This window comes from Colobus angolensis, unplaced genomic scaffold (assembly GCF_000951035.1).
Source record: "Colobus angolensis palliatus isolate OR3802 unplaced genomic scaffold, Cang.pa_1.0 Scaffold124, whole genome shotgun sequence".
Taxonomy (NCBI): Eukaryota; Metazoa; Chordata; class Mammalia; order Primates; family Cercopithecidae; genus Colobus; species Colobus angolensis.
The window spans coordinates 6,918,612-6,938,073 of NW_012113586.1; the positions used below are offsets into that span (position 1 = coordinate 6,918,612).

Genomic DNA, 19,462 nt, shown 5'->3' on the forward strand with positions numbered 1-19,462 from the left:
GATTATCTAAAGGTGCATGCACATTTATAGTCCCCACAAAATTATGTGAACTACTATGTCTTCTCTTCAGGCAGGGGCAAGACAATGTAATAATTTATCATCTGTCTTAATGTTTAGGTCCTTCCTACCTTGTTTCTCTGAAACACAAAAGTAAAAAGACCTCTAGGTTGGTTCTTTGATGTGTTCACATTTTATAACTTAGAGAACAGGCTTATTGGTACAATAGGCCTTCAGCAGTCCTCCAGTTGCAATACTTACCCAGTGGAGCACATCTCCTCACTAGGGGGCTTTTTCAAATGCTTCCCTAGTTTCTGATAAATACAAGCCAAGGGCAGCATGCCTCCTAACTTCTCCCGGTCGATAACCATCACCACAGTGAGCCCCTCTTACAGAGGGACATGTGGCATCTCTCTCAGTGTGTTGGGGAAAGGATTTGAGGACCAGCGGATACTCACCATTTTGGCAGTTTTGGTTGGTGAAGGAGGACCTTAAAAAAAATGAGCCAAAGTTTAAAACCAGAGGATGCATTCCCAGATCACAAATACTGCTGATGTTTATAATAAAACTAGCTTCAACTTTTAGTAGGCTAGTAAATTCTGTGTCTAACCTCCTATGTAGCAGGTATTATACATATATTATCTCATTTCATTTTTATAACAATCTGAAGGCACGAATGTTATGACCATCTTATAGAGAAGGTAAACTAAGATTCTTTCCTATACCAAAGAACCAGTAAGTGGCAAGGCAGGAAACTGACATCAAACCTGTGTGACATGGAACTTTGGTCTCTTTGTTAAACTTGTTGAAGCCCTGGCTTACTCTCAAGCACTCACATAGAGATTTCTACCTTACTCGGAGCACATTCCACCATCACTCAGAGAAGAAACCCATATGAATCAAAGGAATGAGAATAAGAAAAAACTCCCAAAGAAGCTGAAGTGCTCATTTGCCTCAATAGTGAAAAGTAAAATCCAGAGAGATAAAAGAGTTAAGTGGTTAAGTTTTATTCTTTAAGATACTAGTCACTTATAAGTATGGATTTAAGAAAGCCTATTAAAATTAAACTTTGTGATTATTCCTTGGAACTGGATTTGTAAATGTCTGGGAGCAGTTCATGTCAGCTGATGACCTTGAAAAATAAAAATTCTATTTCTCTCACATAAGCACTGTGTGGTTTAATTAACATCTACAGGCAGATACTAGAGCTTAAGATAAAAGCTTTATGAGCACAAGCTATCATGATTGCCTCCGTAGAACAGATTAGCACACCATCCAACATTTTACTTATCCACAGAGATGCTAGCTCTTTCAAAACATCTTTGGTGCATTACAGAGGTCCAGATGACGCACCATTGGTTGAAAGAGTCCATTTCTATTACTGCCATCAACAAAGAAATGAAATTAAGAGGATGTATTTCATTTGAAGTATCACAATGCTGTGACTCTCTCTAATCATTAAAGCCAAGAATCAGATTTTCAAAAGAATACAGAGGGAAATAAATCCATAATGGACATGAACGAAGCCACTAATAACTTTTTAAAAACTGCTGAAAAAGATACTGCTTATGGAAACAATCAGACAGAACCTTAAGGAAAATGTGCACTAATTACTAGTTAAGTCTGCTGGGAAAACATATTCTAAACTGTAAGGAAAGACAATCAATGGATATAAATGCTTGAACACTGAAACTTTTTCTATGTTGTGCTTTTACTTACCTCCTCTCAAGATAAGCAATGGTACATCGGCACCCACTGGAAACTGCTTTAGCACCTCTACCACTTGGAGATGTGTTAAATTCTGCACATTTTGATGGTAAATTTCCTTAATTATATCTCCTTTCTGAAGGCCTTGACACCACTGACTATCCAGTATCATTTTCACCTTCTGTCCAGTAGAGCTGTCGGCAATTGCAAACCCAAACCCTTTAGGGCCCTTAATCAAAGGGATAGTCACTAGCTCAGGCTGGGAGCTGCCTGACGATGCCATGGATACTCTCTGCTCACTTGTATCTGATGGTCCATTGAGACCATCACCAGTCAAAGGGTGTCCTGATTTTCCATTCTGCTCCAGAGCCATTGCTCCTGGCTTAAAATCCTGAGGATTCATGCAAGTCTCTCCCTTGGTTAATGACTGTCCATTGATGACAGGGGTAGCAGCAACAATATCCACGACAGGATCTTCACTGTCATCAGGAAGTGGATAACCACGACATAAAGTGAGGTTTACATACTGATTGACAGGTACCAATTGAAACATCTGGACAACATCTGCATGAGTGTGACCGAGGACGCAGTTGCCATTGATGTCTACAATAACATCACCTGGTAAAACATAATCATGTTAAAAATATTAAAATCAACAGATAAGTTAATTTTTTTGCTAGAGGGGCAAAAATAACTACAATTTAGTAACAAAATTTGAATTTTGGAAACCTCTATTAACTGCTGAAAAGACAGATTTCTAACACAGACATTCTCCCTTTTCTAACTCCTCTCTAAAAAGTATGTATGTCTAAAATCCTCCTTATTTCAGTAGCAAAGAATTTTCACTTCAAGCTCAAGTGAATTATTTAAAAAAAAACCCTGATAATTTATATTATCATTGTTAGTATATCCTCTGAGTCATATCTAAGTAGCCATGCAAAGCTATGCACACTGTAGTAGGTATTTAGTACAGGAGCAAATAACTCCACTGACTACTCGTACAAACTGTATTATATTTTTTGAATACATTAATTTTATTTATATATGTGTATGTATGTTTGTATGTATGTATACATACATACACTGACAAAGATGCTGTCCTTAATCAAACTCTAGACAGGTTCCTCTGAGCTCTTTTTTCAGCAGGCCTCATCCTTGGCATGTCCTCCAGAGCCGAGTTTTAGCAAGAATTCTGCTAAGTTGGTTTAGCCAGAATCACCCAGTCTTGATATATGGTCTAAGTCCTCATTCCCCACTATTCTCCAGGTGATTATCTGATCACCTCAGCCTGCATTCAGCAAGAATCCTGTCACGTCCCTATAATAGCCAGAAATCCTCCTTCACCCCTGATACATACATATATATATATAATGTTTTAATTTTACTTTAAGTTCCAGGATACAAGTGCAGAATATGTAGATTTGTTACATAGGAATACGTGTGCCATGGTGGTTTGCTGTACCTATCAACCCGTCATCTAGGTTTTAAGCCCCACATGCATTAGCTATTTGTCTTAATGCTCTCCCTCTCCTTGTCCCCCAACCCCCAACTGGCCCTGGTGTTTGTTGTTTGTTGTTCACCTCCCTGTGTTCACATGTTCTCATTGTTCAACTCCCAGTATGAGAACATGCAGTGGTTGGTTTTCCATTCCTGTGTTACTTTACTGAGGATGATGGCTTCCAGTTTCATCCATGTCCGGGCAAAGGACATGATCTCATTCCTTTTTATGGCTGCATAGTATTCCATAGTGTATACCACATTTTCCTTATCCAATCTATCATTGATGGGCATTTGGGTTGGTTCCTGTCTTTGCTATTGTAAATAGTGCTGCCGATAAACATACATGTGCATGTGTCTTTACAGTAGAATGAGTTATATTCCTTTGGGTATGTACCCAGTAATGGGATTGCTGGGTCAAATGATATTTCTGGTTCTAGATCCTTAAGGAATCATTACACTGTCTTCCACATTCATTGAACTAATTTACACTCCCACCAACAGTGTAAAAGTGTTCCTGTTTCTCCACAGCCTTGCCAGCATCTATTGTTTCTTGACTTTTTAATAATCACCATTCTGACTGGCATGAGATGATATCTCACTGTGGTTTCGATTTGCATTTCTTTAATAATCAGTGATGTTGAGCTTTTTTTCATATGTTTGTTAGCCGCATAAATGCCTTTTTTTGAGAAGAATCTGTTCATATCCTTTGTCCTATTTTTGACGGGGGTCAAACAGTCTATCTTTAAATACCACCTTATTTCTTGAGTTTAAGAAGCCATTGGCTGGGCGTGGTAGCTCAGGCCAGGTGTGGTGGCTCACATCTGTAATCCCAGCATTTTGGGAGGCCAAGGCAGGTGGATCACCTGAGGTCAGGAGTTCGAGACCAGCCTGGCCAACATGATGAAACCCTGTCTCTACTAAAAATACAAAAAATTAGCTGGGTGTGGTGGTGCACGCCTATAATCCCAGCTACTCAGGAGGCTGAGGCAGGAGAATAGCTTGAATCTGGGAGGCAGAGGTTGCAGTGAGCCAAGATCACGCCACTGCACTCCAGCCTGGGCAACAAGAGTAAAACTCCATCTCAAAAAAAAAAAAAAAAAAAAAATTAGCCAGGCGTGGTGGCGTGCGCCTGTAATCCCAGCTACTTGGGAGGCTGAGGCAGGAGTATCACTTGAACCCAGGAGGCGGAGGTTGCAATGAGTTGAGATTCTGCCATCGCACTCCAGCCTGGGCGACAAGAGTGAGACTCAGTCTCAAAAAAAAAAAAAAAAAAAAAAACTAAACAAAACAAAAGCCATTGATTACAATGTACTTTAAAAATTCATTCTACTTTAAGAAATATTGAACTGAAGATTAGAATGATGTTAATTTATGAATGTATTTTCTTATAGTATCCTTTTTTGGCAGCAATTTTGAATTTGATTTATAAATCAGATTTCAAAAGGTGAAACAAGCAACAAAAAATTCAGCAGAAGCAAACAATGCATTATTGAAGACACTGAAAAGTCAGCTTAATAAATCCCTTTAAAAGTTGGTTTTGCTTTCCTGATTTTACATTAGTATGACCATTTTGGTTGTAGAATCATTACCACTCGACAGTCATCAGTTGGGTATTTTTTAACAAAATCTTGACTTAAAATTTGACCCCTGTTGTCTCATCAATTTGCTTTTATTTGAATATGATTATTTAAAAGGTTATTGCCAAATAAAGGTGCTTTAATTTGTTCTGATGGGTTTTAAGAAACTCAATCTGGTATTAAAGCTCCCAGAATTTTCATGGAAATGTATTGTCATGCAAATTAGATAAGCATATTAGACAAATATGAAACTATATTTTGAAATCCTGACAGCATACACAATAGCTAACACGTGTTTCATGGACAAAATGTTGAAAAGGTCAAAACTGAAGACAAAAGAACCTTCCTATTAATTTTAATCTCTAAAGTTTGTTAACTTTATAAAGTAATAAAGCAGAATAAAAATAATTTTCTTTACAAGTGTAACTTTTGATTATTTTAAGTTTTCTTGTTTTAAGTTTTTGTTACCTCAATGGGAAAGCATAATATGAGAGATCAAAAAATACTATGACAATTCAACCATCTGAATGTTGGTCCATATTTTCATGGTATGTGAAATAAGAGAGGATTAGAAAAGTCTAGCAAACACTGCAAAAAGCAACCTCAGTATAATAGTAAAATCTTTCTGGAAAACAATGCTTAAACTTCCCCCGGCAATCAGAAACTAGTCTTCAACTTTCTCCAAGTGCCTGAGCCACAAACACTGCCAGCCGTATTAAAATATCCAGCAATTACCAAGTAAAGGCTTTAGGAAACTACAGAAAAGACAAGTTTACACAACTTTGTAAAAATGGTAATATTTATGTCTATAATTCTTAACATAGGAGTTCAATTTAATAACCAGTAAGATTAAGGAAGAAAACAAACTTGGAAAAAACTGCAAGATTGAACAATTTGATACCATGATAAATACCACAAATGACCTTTTTTCAAATTAGATTATAGGTAAATGCTAACTCCAAAAGTATCCTTTATAATTCAAGAAAATCAAACAAATAGTTTTCTGAGATGATTAATAAATCTTTAGTATTATACAGTAAAAGAATTATCTCAAAATTATATAAAATATTTCAAAATATTAATGAACTTAATGTTTTCTCCAACAGTTTTCACCTGTTTGTAAAATGGCCCACCATCAAATATAATAGGCATTTAGTTTAGAGGATAGATGGTGACGGAGGGCAGAGCAAGGTGGTAGGATAGAAGCCTACACTACTCATCCCCCTGCCCCCACAGAAACACCAAATTTTAACAACTAATTACATACTAAAAGTACTGTTACAAGAGACAAAAAGCAGGTGAGCAATCACAGTGTCTGCTTTGCACTTCGTATCACTGAAAGAGACACTGAAGAGGATAGGAAAGGCAGTCTGGAATTGCCAGTGCTACCCCTCCCCCATCCTCCCTGCAGTGGCAGAGAGAATCTGTATGCTTGGGAGAGGGTGAGCACAGCGGATTGTGAGGATTTGCATTGAACTCAGTGCTGCCCTGTCACAGTGGAAAGCAGAACCAGGCTGTAATCAGCTGATATATGCCAACAAAGGGAACATTTGGGCCGGCCCTAGCCAGAGGGGAACTGCCCATCCCAGTGGTTGGAGACTGAGTTCCGGCAAGCCTCTCCACTGGCGGCTGTAGTGCTCTGGGGCCCTGAGTGAAGAGGGGCAGTCTAGGCCACAAGGACTGCAATTCCTAGGCAAGTCCTAGTGCTGAGCTGGGATCAGAGACACCTGACTGCAACCTATGAGACACCAGCCAGGGCAGCTAAGGGAGTGCTTATGCCACCTCTCCCTTACCTCCTGGCAGTGGCCACCTGGTATGGAGAAATCTACGTGCTTGGGAGAGGGAGAGTACAGTGGCTAAGGGACTGTTCATTGAACTCAGTGCTGCCCTGTCACAGCAGAGACCTGGCAGATTTCATCACCTGCCTACTCAAGAGCCCCTGGGCCCTGAATAACCAATAACAATACTCAGGTAATATATACACCACGGACACTGGGCTCTGAGACATGCTGGCTTTAGGCGCGACCCAGCACATTCCCTGCTGTGGTAACTATGGTGAAACACTGCTGCTTGAGAAAAGTAGGGGGAAAGGTAAAGGTGACTCTGTCTTGCAGCTTAGGTACCAGCTCAACCACAGTAGGGTAGACCACCAAGCAGGCTCTTGAGGTCCCTGAGTCCAGGCCTAGGCTCTGGCTCAGCACTTCTGGACCTGGCCTGGATCAGAGAAGAGCCCACTGCCCTGAAGGGTGAGTCCCAGGCCTGACAGCACTCATCACAAACTGACGGAAGAGTGGTTGTGCTTTAGGTGAACATTAGCAGTGGCCTGGCAACACCCCCACACCCCCATATAGGCCAGTGTTGGTGGCCACAGGGAGAGGTTCCTCTGTCTGTGGAAAGTGAAGAATGGGAAGAATTCTATCTTGTGGTTTGAATGCCGGCTTACCCACAGTAGAACAGAATACCAGGTAAATTTCTAAGGTTTTTGACTTCAATCCCTGGCTCCCAGACAGTATCTCTGAATCCACCCAAGGCTTGGGAGAGCTCACCATCCTGAAGAGAGGGACACGAACCTAGCTCACTTTGCCACCAGCTGATCATAGGGCCCCAGGGCCCCAGGGCCTTGAGTGAATTTAGGTGGCAGCCAGGTATTGGTTACAGCTGGCTGTGGGCAAGATCCAATGCTGTGCTGGTTTCATGTCTCACCCAGCATAGTCCCAGTGGTGGTGGCCACAGGGATGTTTATGTCTCCCAACCCCCAGTTCCAGGAGGCTCAGCATAGAGAGAGAGAAAGAGAGAGAGAGAGAGAGAAAGATAGAGAGACTTTGTTTGTTTGGAAGAACGTAAGGGAAAAGAAGAAGAGTCTCTGCCTATTAATCCAGATAATTATTCTGGATCGTATCCAAGAATACCAAGGTGGTCCTTATATGAGTCTGCAGGAACCACAGTGTTATCGGGTTTAGGACCCAAGTTCCTTTGAATACCTGGAAAGCCTTCCCAACAAGGATGGGCACAAACAAACCCAGCCTGCAAAGACTACAATAAATGCCTAACTCTTCAATGCCCAGACACCAACAAACATCTACAAGCATCAAGACCATCCAAGAAAACATGATCTTACCAAATGACCCAAATAAGGCACTAGGGACCAATCCTTGAGACACAGAGACACGTGACCTTTCAGATAGAAAATTAAAAATAGTTGTTTTGAGAAAACAACAAGAACAAAAAAAAAATCAAGATAACAGAAGAAATTCAGAATCCTGTCACATAAATTTAACAGAGACTGAAATAATTAAAATGAATCAAACAGAAATCTGGAGTTGAAAAATACAACTGACATGCTAAACAATGCATCAGAGTCTCCTAACAGTAGAATCGATCAAGCAGAAGAATTACTGAGCTTGAAGACAGCCTATTTGAAAACATACAGTCAAAGGAGACAAGAAAAAGAATAAAAAACAATAAAGCACACCTACAGTATCTAGAAAATAGCTTCAAAAGGGCAATTCTAAGAGTTATCAGCCCAAAAGAGGAGGTACAGAAAAATGGGGTAAACAGTTTATTCAAAAGGATAATATCAGAGGACTTCCCAAACCTACAGAAAGATACCAAGCACACGAAGGTTATAGAGCACCAGGCAGATAGAGCACCAACCCAAAGAGGACTACCTCAAGGCATTTAAAAATCAAACTCCCAAAGGTCAAAGATAAAGAAGATCCTAAGAGCAGTAAGAGAAAAGAAACAAATAACATACAAAGGAGTTCCAATATGTCTAAGAGCAGACTTTTCAGTGGAAACCTTACAGGGCAGGAGAGAGTGGCATGACATATTTAAAATGCTTAAGGAAGAAACCTTTTACCCCTGTAATAGTATATCTGGTGAAAATATCCTTTAAGCATGAAGGAGAAATAAAGACCTTCCAGACAACAAAAGCTAAGGAATTTCATGAACACTAGATCTGTTCTGTAAGAAATGCTAAAGGGGGTTCTTCAATATGAAAGAAAAGGACATTAATGAGCAATAAGAAATTATCTGAAGGTACAAAACTCACTGGTAATAGCACACAGAAAAACACAGAATATTAAACTGTAATTGTGGTATGTAAAATACTCTTAAGTAGAAAGACTAAACAATAAACCTATCAAAATAATAACTAGAACAAATTTTCAAGACAAAGACAGTACAATAAGACATAAAGAGAAACAACAAAAAATTAAAAAGGAAGGGATGAAGTTAAATTGTAGAGTTTTTATTCATTTTCTTTTTGCTTGTTTGCTTCTTTGTTTATATAATCAGTGTTAATTTGCCATCAGTTTGTAATTATGAGTTATAATATAGTATTTTCAAGCCTCCTGGTAACCTCAAATAAAAAAACACACAATGGATACACCAAAAATAAAAAGCAAGAGATTAAATCATACCACAGATAAAATCACCTTCACTAAAAGGGAGACAGGAAGGAAGGAAAGAAGGAAGAGAAGATCACAAAACAATCAGAAAACAAATAACAAAATAGAAGGAATAAGTCCTTATTGATCATCATTAATAACATTGAATCCATATGGACTAAAGTCTCCAATCAAAAGACATAGAGAGGATGAGTGAATAAAGAAAGCAAGACTTGATGATCTATTGCCTAGAAGAAACATGGCTGCACATAGTCTACACATAGACTGCAAATAAAGGACTAGAAAAAGACATTCCATGCCAGTGAAAACCAAAAACCAGCAGGAGTAGCTACATTTATATCAGACAAAATAGATTACAAGACAAAAACTGCAAGAAGAGACAAAAAGACCATTATATAATAATAAAGGGGTCAATTCGGCAAGAGGATATAACAATTGTAAATATATATGCATCCAACACTGGAGCACCCAAATATATAAAGCAAATATTATTAGAGCTAAAGAGAGAGATAGACCCCAATACAATAATAGCTGGAGACTTCAACATTCCACTTTCAGCATTAGGTCTTCCAGACAGAAAAATCAACAAGGAAACATCAGACCTAATCTGCACTATAGACCAAATGGGCCTAATAGATATTTATAGAATATTTCATCCAATGGCTGCAGAATATATACTATTCTCCTCAGCACAGCATCATTCTCAAGGATAGACCATATGTTAGGTTACAGAACAAGTCTTAAAACATTCTAAAAAATTAAAATTATATCAAGTATCTTCTCTGACCGCTATGGAATAAAATCAGAAATTAATAACAAGGGGAATTTTGGAAACTATACAAACACACGGAAATTAAACAATAGGTTCCTGAATGACCAGTGAGTCAATAAAGGAATTAAGAAGGAAATTGGAAAAATTTCTTGAAACAAATAATAATGGAAACAAAACACACCAAAACCTATGGGATACAGCAAAAGCAGTACTAAGAGGGAAATTTATAGCTGTAAGTGCCTATATATATAAAAAAAAGAAAAACTTCAAATAAATAACCTAATGATGCATCTTAAAGAACTAGAAAAGAGCAAATTAAACTCTAGATTAATAGAAGAAAAGCAGAAAGAGTAGAAATAAATGAATTTGAAATGAAGAAAACAACACAAAAGATCAATGAAACAAAAAGTTGGTTTCCTGAAAAGACAATTAACAAACCTTAGACTAACAGAAAAAAAGAGAGAAGATCCAAATAAATAAAATCAGAGATGAAACAGCAGACATTACAATTGATGCTGCAGAAATTCAAAGGATTGTTAGAGACTATTATGAGCAACTATATGCCAACAAGTTGGAAAACCTAGAAGAAATGGATAAATTCCTAGACACACACAACTTACCCAGATCAAACCACAAAGAAATTTAAAACCTGAACAGATCAATGACAAGTGACAAGATTGAAGCCATAATAAAAAGTCTCCCAGTAAAGAAAAGCCCAGGATCTGATGGCTTTACTGCTGAATTCTACCAAGCATTTAAAGAAGGAGTAATACAATTCCTACCCAAACTATTCTGAAAAACAAAGGGAAGAATATTTCCAAACTCATTCTGTGATGCCAGTATTACCCTGTTATCCAAACCAAAGACGTATCAAAAAAAGAAAACCACAGGCCAGTATTTCTGATAAACACTGATGTAAAACTCCTCAACAAAATATTAGCAAGTCGAATGTGACAATACATTAAAATGATCATTCATCATGACCAAGTGGGATTTATCCCATGAATGCAAGGATGGTACAACATATGCAAATAATTAAGTGTGATACATGGTATCAACAGAATGAAGAATAAAAATTATAATCATTTGAGGTGGGTCGATCACCTGAGGTCAAGAGTTCAAGACCAGCCTGGCTAACATGGTGAAACCCCATCTTTACTAAAAATACTAAATTAGCCGGGCATGCTGGTGAGTGCCTGTAATCCCAGCTACTCAGGAGGCTGAGGCAGGAGAATCACTTGAACCCAGGAGGTAGGGGTTGCAGTGAGCCGAGATCACGCCACTGCACTCCAGCCTCGGTGACAGAGACTCGGTCTAAAAAACAAAACAAAACAAAAACAACAACAACAAAAAACTATATTCATTTCAACTGATGCTGAAAAGAAATTGATAAAATTCAACACCCCTTTATGATAAAACTCTAAAAAAACTGGGTATATAAGAAACATACCTCAATATAATAAAAGCCATATATACAACAGAGCCACAGCTAGTATAATACTGAATGGGGGAAAAACTGAAAGTACTTCCTCTGAGATCTGGAAAATGAAGATGCCCACTTTCACCACTGTTACTCAACACGGAACTGGAAGTTCTAGCTAGAGCAATCAGCAAGAGAAAGAAATAACAGGCATACAAATTGGAAAGGGAGAAGTCAAATTATCCTTGTTTTTAGATGATGGGATCTTATATTTGGAAAAACTTAACAACTCCACACATAAAAAAACTATTAGAACTGATAAACAAATTCAGTAAAGTTGCAGGATACAAAATCAACATACAAAAATCAGTAGCATTTCTATATGCCAGTGAACAATCTGAAAAAGAAATAAAAAAAGTAATCCTATTCACAACAGCCACAAATAAGATTAAATACCTAGGAATTAACTAAAGCAGCGAAAGATCTCTACATAAAAAATTATAAAATACTGATGCAAGAAACTGAAGAAGACACAAAAAATGAAAAGATATTTCATGTTCATAGTTGGAAGAATCAATATTCTTCTCAATACTACCCAAAGCAATCTAGAGATTCAATGCAATCTCTATCAAATCTCTATCAAAATACCAATGACATTCTTCACAGAAATAGAAAAAACAATCCTGAAATTTATATGGAATCACAAAAGACCCAGAATAGCCAAAGCTAGCCTGAGGAGAAAGGACACACAACTGGAGAAATCACATTACCTGACTTTAAATTATACTACAGAGCTATAGTAACTAAAGGAAGATGGTATTGGCATAAAAACAGACACATAGACCAGTGAAACAGAATAGAGAAATCCATACACCTACAATGAACTCATTTTCAAGAAAGGTGCCAAGAACATACATTGGAGAAAAGACAGTCTCTTCAATGGTTCTAGGAAAACTGGATATCCCCATATAGAAGAATGAAACTTGACTTCTATCTCTGCTGTATACAAAAATCAAATCAAGGTGAATTAAACTTAAATCTAAGACTTCAAACTATAAAACTAGAAAAAGAAAACACTGGGGAAACTCTCCAGGACATTGGTCTGGGCAAAAATTTCTTCAGTGATACTCCACAAGCCCAGGCAATTAAAGCAAAAATGGACAAACAGGATCACATCAAGTTAAAAAGCTTCGGCATAGCAAAGGAAACAGTCAGTCAAGTGAAGAGAATGGGAGAAAATCTTTGCAAACTATCCATCTCACAAGAGATTAATAACTAGAATATATAAGGAGCTCAAACAACTCTATAGGAAAAATGTAATAATCTGATAAAAAATGGGCAAAACATTGGAACAGACATTTCTCATGAAGAAGACATAGAAGACACAAACAGGTATATGAATAGGTGCTCAGGTCATTGATCACCAGAGAAATACAAATCAAAAGTACAATGAGGTATCATCTTGCCCTAGTTAAAAATGACTTTTATCCAAAAAGACAGGCAATAACAAATACTGGAGAGGGTGTGGGGAAAAGGGAACCCTCGTACACTGTTGTTGGGAATGTAAATTTGTACAACCACTATGGAAAACAATTTGGAGGATTCGCAAAACACTAAAAATAGAGATACCATACAATCTAGCAATCCCACTGCTTAGTATATACCCACAAGAAAGGAAATCAGTATATCGAAGAGATATCTGCACTCCCATGATTGTTACAGCACTTTTCACAATAGCGAAGATTTAGAAGCCACCTAAATGTCCATCAACAGATAATTAGATAAAGAAAATATGGCACATATACACAATGGAGTACTATTCAGCCATAAAAAGAATGAGATCTTGTCATTTGCAATGACACAGATGGAAATGAAGATCATTATGTTAAGTGAAATAAGTCAGGCAAAGAAACACAAACTTTGCATGTTCCCATTTCTTTGCAGGTACTAAAATTAAAACAACTGAACTAAGGGAGATAGAGAGTAGAAGGATGATTACTAGAGGCTGGGAAGGGTAGTTGGGGTTGGCGGGGGGTGAGAGGGAAGTGGAGATGGTTAAGGAGTATAAAAAATATATAGCTAGAAAGAATGAGTAAGACCTAGTTTTTGATAACACAATAAGGTGACTAGAGTCAGTAATAATTTAATTGTACATTTTATAACTAAAAGAGTATAAATGGGTTGTTTTTAACACAAAAGATAAATGCTTGAGGAGATGTATACCCCATTTTCTATGATGTGGTTATTACTTATTGCATGCCTGTATCAAAGTATAATATCTCATGTATCCCACAAACATATATCCATACAACTTTTTTTTTTTTAATTAGAGGATAAGCTATTTTAATACTGGAATCTCTCTCTTTAGTTATATAATTTAATTCTTTCTCTCTACGTATATAAAATCTATTCACTATAATTTTTGTTATAATATCACTACTCTTCAAACAACTATGAAAAATTTGTTACCTGGTGCAATTTTCCCATCCTGAGCTGCGGGACCATCTTTCAGCACATTTTTCACTTGTAGGAACTCATCAGGTCTATCCCCGCCAATAATGGTAAAACCAAATCCCATTGTGCTTTTTTTCAGTGATGCTCGAACAAGGACACCTTTAAGTTGGGATGGATCTCTTGTGAAGTGTGATTTTTCCATATCTGTGCCAAAATGAGAAGTGGGTTTGAGAACAAAAATAATTACAATGAATATAGCACTCAAAGTCAATCTTTTTTTATATAACTTAACGTTATTCTCAACTTTCTCTCTTTCTCATTGCCTTGTCTGCACTTACTTTCAACCCAGAGTCCATTATATGAAGTTAAAATGACACAACCTTTAGTACTCAATTGCTGAAAGTTTGGATACTATTCAACTGTACTATAAAACTCAGCATCTGCTGAGTTTTATGTGCAAAGTACTATACCAGGAGGATGAGGTCATGTGTCACAAACTTATGAAAGAGAGTATATTGAGAATTTTTATAATTCACAGTTCATGCTTTCTGCAGTCTTTATAACTGATGGAAGGAGTGAATCTTTTTACTATCAGTAAATAGCTTCATATTTCTATGCCTTTCACTCATGTTTAGTAGATAATTTAGGAAGAAAAATACATACTTCTTTTGAAATGCCCATTTTTAGTGGTTAGATGACCCTAGTGATTCACATCTACAAATAACAACTTCCTTCCATTCAGAACCTCTTCTCTCTTCTCCTCAACCATGCGTGCCATTAAGGAAGTGACAAAAACTGAGAGAATCAAACTGTACAGGTTTATAATTTACTAAGTATTAAATTAACTGTAAAAAAAAAGACTTTAAATGTTCTGCCATTATCTATTTTTTAACAAATTTATTGAGATATAATTCACATACCATAGAATTCAGCTCTTTCAAATATACAATTCAATGTCATCCAACTATCAGCATAATCTAATTTTAGAACATTTTCTTCCCTCCTCAAAGGAAATCTCCATGCCCATTAGCAGTCATTATCCAATTTTTCCCCAACCCACGTCCATATCCCAGCCTTAGGAAGCCACGAATCTACTATCCATGTATAGACGTGCCCAATACAGGCATTTCATATAAACAGAATCAGACAATATGTGGTGTTTTGAATGGTTTCTTTCAATTGACAGTGTTTTTGAGGTTCATCTGTATTGTAGCATATGTCAGTACTTTATTGTTCTTTATTATTAATATATAATAAATATTGAATTAAATATGTTTTACTAAAGATAAATTTATTACATTATTGCCAAATAATATACCACTGTATGGATAAATATCACATTTTGTTTATCCATTCATTAGTTGATGGACATCGGGTTATTTCCACTTTTTGGCTATTATGAATAATGTTGATATGAACACTCACATACAAGTTTTTGTGTGGACATATTTTCATTCATCTTGGGTATATACTGAGTGGAATTCCAGCAGTTACTATGAATATATCATAATTATGTTTATCACTTTGATAAACTTCCAAACTTTTCCAAAGCAGCCTTGCCATTTTACATTTCCACAAGCAACATAGGAGGGCCTCAATTTCTCCACATAGTTGCCAACAGTTGTCCTGTCTGTCCTTTTGGTTGTACCCATTCTAGCGGACATGGAGTGGTTTCTCACTGTGGTTTTGTTGTGCATTTCCCTGTTAACTTGAATTAATAATGGTAGCTTGTTTCACACTTAGCACTAATATCACGTCCAGAGTTACTTACGTGTATTTGCTGCTGCCCCTCTTAGCAGAGTGTTCTAACAGGTATATATTAAAACTTATCAGAAAAAAGAGCGATTCTTGGTGTTGCTCTATATGGTTATGCAGATTATGCAGTATGTAAACAGCTTTCTCAAGAGGTAGGCCTGCCCTGGCAATAGTGACGGGAAAGGAGGAGCTACCTTATTTGATATGTTATTCCCAGATTTGCTTTTATTTGCAAAAAGCACATGATACAAAGAAATGAAAAATCCAGCTCTTTTGGGCTTCTCAAAGTAGAGAAGTAGACTCCAGACAGCAGTGCATTGATCATAGTAAATGCCATTTTGTGAGGTCTCTCAGAGGATGGCCAGTCAGCCTACTTATGGTGACACCTCTGTATTATTGAGCTTCTCACATTCAAAGTAGCAACTTTGAATTCTGTTCAGTCTCTGAACAAAATATTACTTTTAAAAATTATTTAATTGACATATGCAATACCCGTTCAATTACAGAAGTTGACTAACACCGTCCACTAGTGTTGCCTACCAGATTGTAGATAAGAATATTTCTCTAATGACTGAGTACTTGGACAGGTACTTGATGATAATATGAAATGTACCGTTTTCATTTTTATGTCAAACACTGAGATGTTTCTGGTTAGCTATCCCATGCCCTAATCCCCAGGAATACTAGAATAAGATTGGCTTCTGAGGGCAAAACTTGAAAACTGGCATACAACAGATGACATCCAAGTTGTACAAACAATAAAGAGGAAGGAAAAATAACACCTAATTTTAGAAAGTATTAATAAAACAGCCAAAGCCAACTAAAAGTTGGTCAGAAGTAAGTCTTATCAAAATTAAGCTTAGAAAAGTGAAAATCATAAAGGCACAAAGAAACTGTCTTTGAGATCAACAGTCTCGAGTTTAAATCCAAGATTTGTGATTTAGTTGAGTGATCCTGGGTATGTTGTTTGAAACTTGTAAGCCTCAGCTGTCTTGTCTCTAAAATGGGGCTAGTCGTACCTAAAATTCATGGGATTGTCACAGAGATTAAACTACGTGACACACAGAAAGCAGAGGAAGTGGTGCTTGACAAATGGTAACTGCGCAATCAATGTAGATGAGCACAAACTCTTATATACTGTCCAAGGAAGGAGGTTCCATGGCTCACAAACTTGAGTGCTTCTGACTCGGTGGAAAGGATAACCTTGGGATAGATGAATCAGACAATTTTAACTTAATGCCATCAAAGCCTCTAAATGGGGATAATAATATCAATAACTTGCAGAGCTATTTTGAGACTTAAATGATATGATTATACAAAGTATCCAAATCTATATGTGACTCAATATCTCAACAAATGGCAGCTGTTATTCCTTAAGGACTAGCATAACTTCAATAACATCAAGGAAGCCTTTCTTGCCCTTCTACATTCAGATTTAATTTCTCCCTTTTGTCTACCACTATTGTTTATATCTTCATTATCATACTATACTAAAATTATATATATATTTCCCTGGCTAAGTTGGGAGCTCCTGAAAGACAGGTGTTGAATATTTCTGTTTGTTTGTTTTCCTTTTCTTTTTTTTTTTTTGCGACAGGGTCTCATTCTGTCGCCCAGGCTGGAGTGTAGTGGTGTGATCACTGCTCACTGCAGACTTGACCTCCTGGGCTAAGGTGATCCTCCCACCTTAGCCTCCTGAGTAGCTGGTACTACAGGTGTGTGCCACCACACCAGGCCAGATTTTTGAATTTTTTGTAGAGATGGAGTTTTGCCATGTTGCCCAGGCTGGTCTCGAACTCTTGGGCTCAAGCAATCCATTTGCCTTGGCTTCCCAAAGTGCTGGGATTACAGGTGTGAAATACTATACCTGGCCAGGTGTTGAGTGTTTACTCTTCTTTTAATCCCTAGCTTATAGGAGAGAGCCTGGGTATCTAAATCAATAAAACATATGGCACCTGACTTCAGGGAAATTAGAGTTTATTAAGGGAGGAAAGATCTCCCTTGAAATGTGCCATGAATTCAGGGACCATATATTATAATACAAAGAACTTTGAATTTAAAGTCAGTAAAACTAAGTTCAAATTCTGGCTTGACACTCACTGTTATTCTAAGCAAGAGGCTTAATCTTTATTAAAGTCTCCATTTCCTTACGTATAAATAAAGGATTTAAGTTGCTCTTCAGTTCATGTCTTCTGTCTATAATCTTTCATGGTCAAAGCTATGAAAATAGTTAGTTATACTCATTGTCTCCACGTCTTCACCTCCCATACCTTCTTCATTCTATTGCAATTTTATTTCACTCTCTACTTGCTCTTGCTAGAGTGACTAATGACCTCCCTATTGTCAAATTCAACATATATTTTTCAATCTTCAACTTCCTTGAGATTCCAGCAACATGTGTGACATACTCAACCTCTTCTCATGGCTGCCTATCCTTATAAACTCATCACTTGTTACTACCCTACAAATACCCTATGCTGTAACCACGCCTACCTGCCTTCTGGCCATTCAGCACACCATTTCATGCTTCTATGATTTTAAACATTCTGTTCCTTCTATTTGGTATGCTTTCTTACTCCTTTAAAATTTTTGTCTGCCTGCTTTAACTTTTCCTGACTTTTCAAGACCCGGTTCATATCTCTTCTGCTTTGAAATTTCTCCTGCCCCCTTGACAATCTCCACCAAAGCAGAGTTGGGTACTCCCTTCGTTATGCCACCACTGTACCTTGTACATCTCTATTAATAACAATGAAACTATCATTTATTAGCCAACATACGCTTAATACCATTGCAGGCACTTTACATCTGTTATTTTACATACTCATAACCACCTTAAGAGGTGGGTACCATTATTGTTCCTATTTTATATACGAAGAAATAGGGGCATTTAGAGATTTAGGAAATGTATCCAAGGTTACACAGCTGGGACTCAAACCTGCTCCTCAGCTTACCCTTATAATTACTATTCTAGGATGGCACCTATCTCCATATATTATAACCATCAGTTTCCTATATTAGACTGTGAACTCTTAAGGGCAAGCCCTGTCTTACTCTTAGTCATTTTTGAATACCTAGTGCCTAGCAAAGCACTGGGGATATAGTCAGTGCTCAAAAGTATTTGTTAAACTCAAAATGTTTGCTAAACGAAATGCAAAACTTTAGGAGGAGGATGATGTTTTTGAAGAGTAACTATAAGAAAGAACTATTTCTCTCACGGGCAACTGAAGTGGAGAATCTACTGGATTACTACAATATCACCATATATACCCCTGGTTATTAAAGACAAATGAGGACTGGAAAAGGGATGGGGAGGGATAAGTAGAATGTAAGAACTTCCTGAGCAGTGTTTTCAAAATACACATGACTAAGCTCATTGAAATTTCCAGATCTGTATTTTTAAAAAATGCTCCCTAAGTGAGTCTGACGTTACTAATACCTACCATCCCACTTGAGACTCGATGATGTAGGTAAATCATTTGATATATTTATTATTTATTAATATTGGTTAATGAAGAATCCCCAATGGTTATAGATACTATACTTAAGCAATTAACTTGGGAAAAGCTAATGATGAACTAGAGACCTAATATTGGTCTCGCCTTAAACATATAAGGAAACATTCCAATCTTCAAAACAAAATCTCAACTTCACAAAAAAGCTACCCAAATCCCTTCTCCCAACAACTTCATGCTTTTTATATACTCCTGAGAAAAATCTCACTATTCTCATAATGTTCAGATGTTTTATTAAGATTATTCATATCTTTACAGTAACAAATATTAGACATTCTTGTCTAGTGTCAAAGTCATAGAAATACAAAGTTGAAACTCACTTTTATTAACTCAGCATACAAATTCCACAAGTTATTCTT

General features: G+C 37.1%; 1 protein-coding gene across 2 annotated transcripts in view; it reads right to left on the reverse strand.

Moving 5' to 3' along the window:
• MAGI3 (membrane associated guanylate kinase, WW and PDZ domain containing 3) overlaps positions 1-19,462 on the reverse strand; it is a 280,854-nt gene that overhangs the window by 41,889 nt on the left and 219,503 nt on the right. For both annotated transcript variants that reach the window (XM_011933140.1, XM_011933141.1), the window contains exons 9-11: positions 13,852-14,040; positions 1,717-2,322; positions 456-487 (exon numbers count right to left, since the gene is read on the reverse strand). In XM_011933140.1, the coding sequence (XP_011788530.1) occupies positions 456-487; positions 1,717-2,322; positions 13,852-14,040 (827 nt within the window). The remainder of the gene's footprint in view (positions 1-455; positions 488-1,716; positions 2,323-13,851; positions 14,041-19,462) is intronic.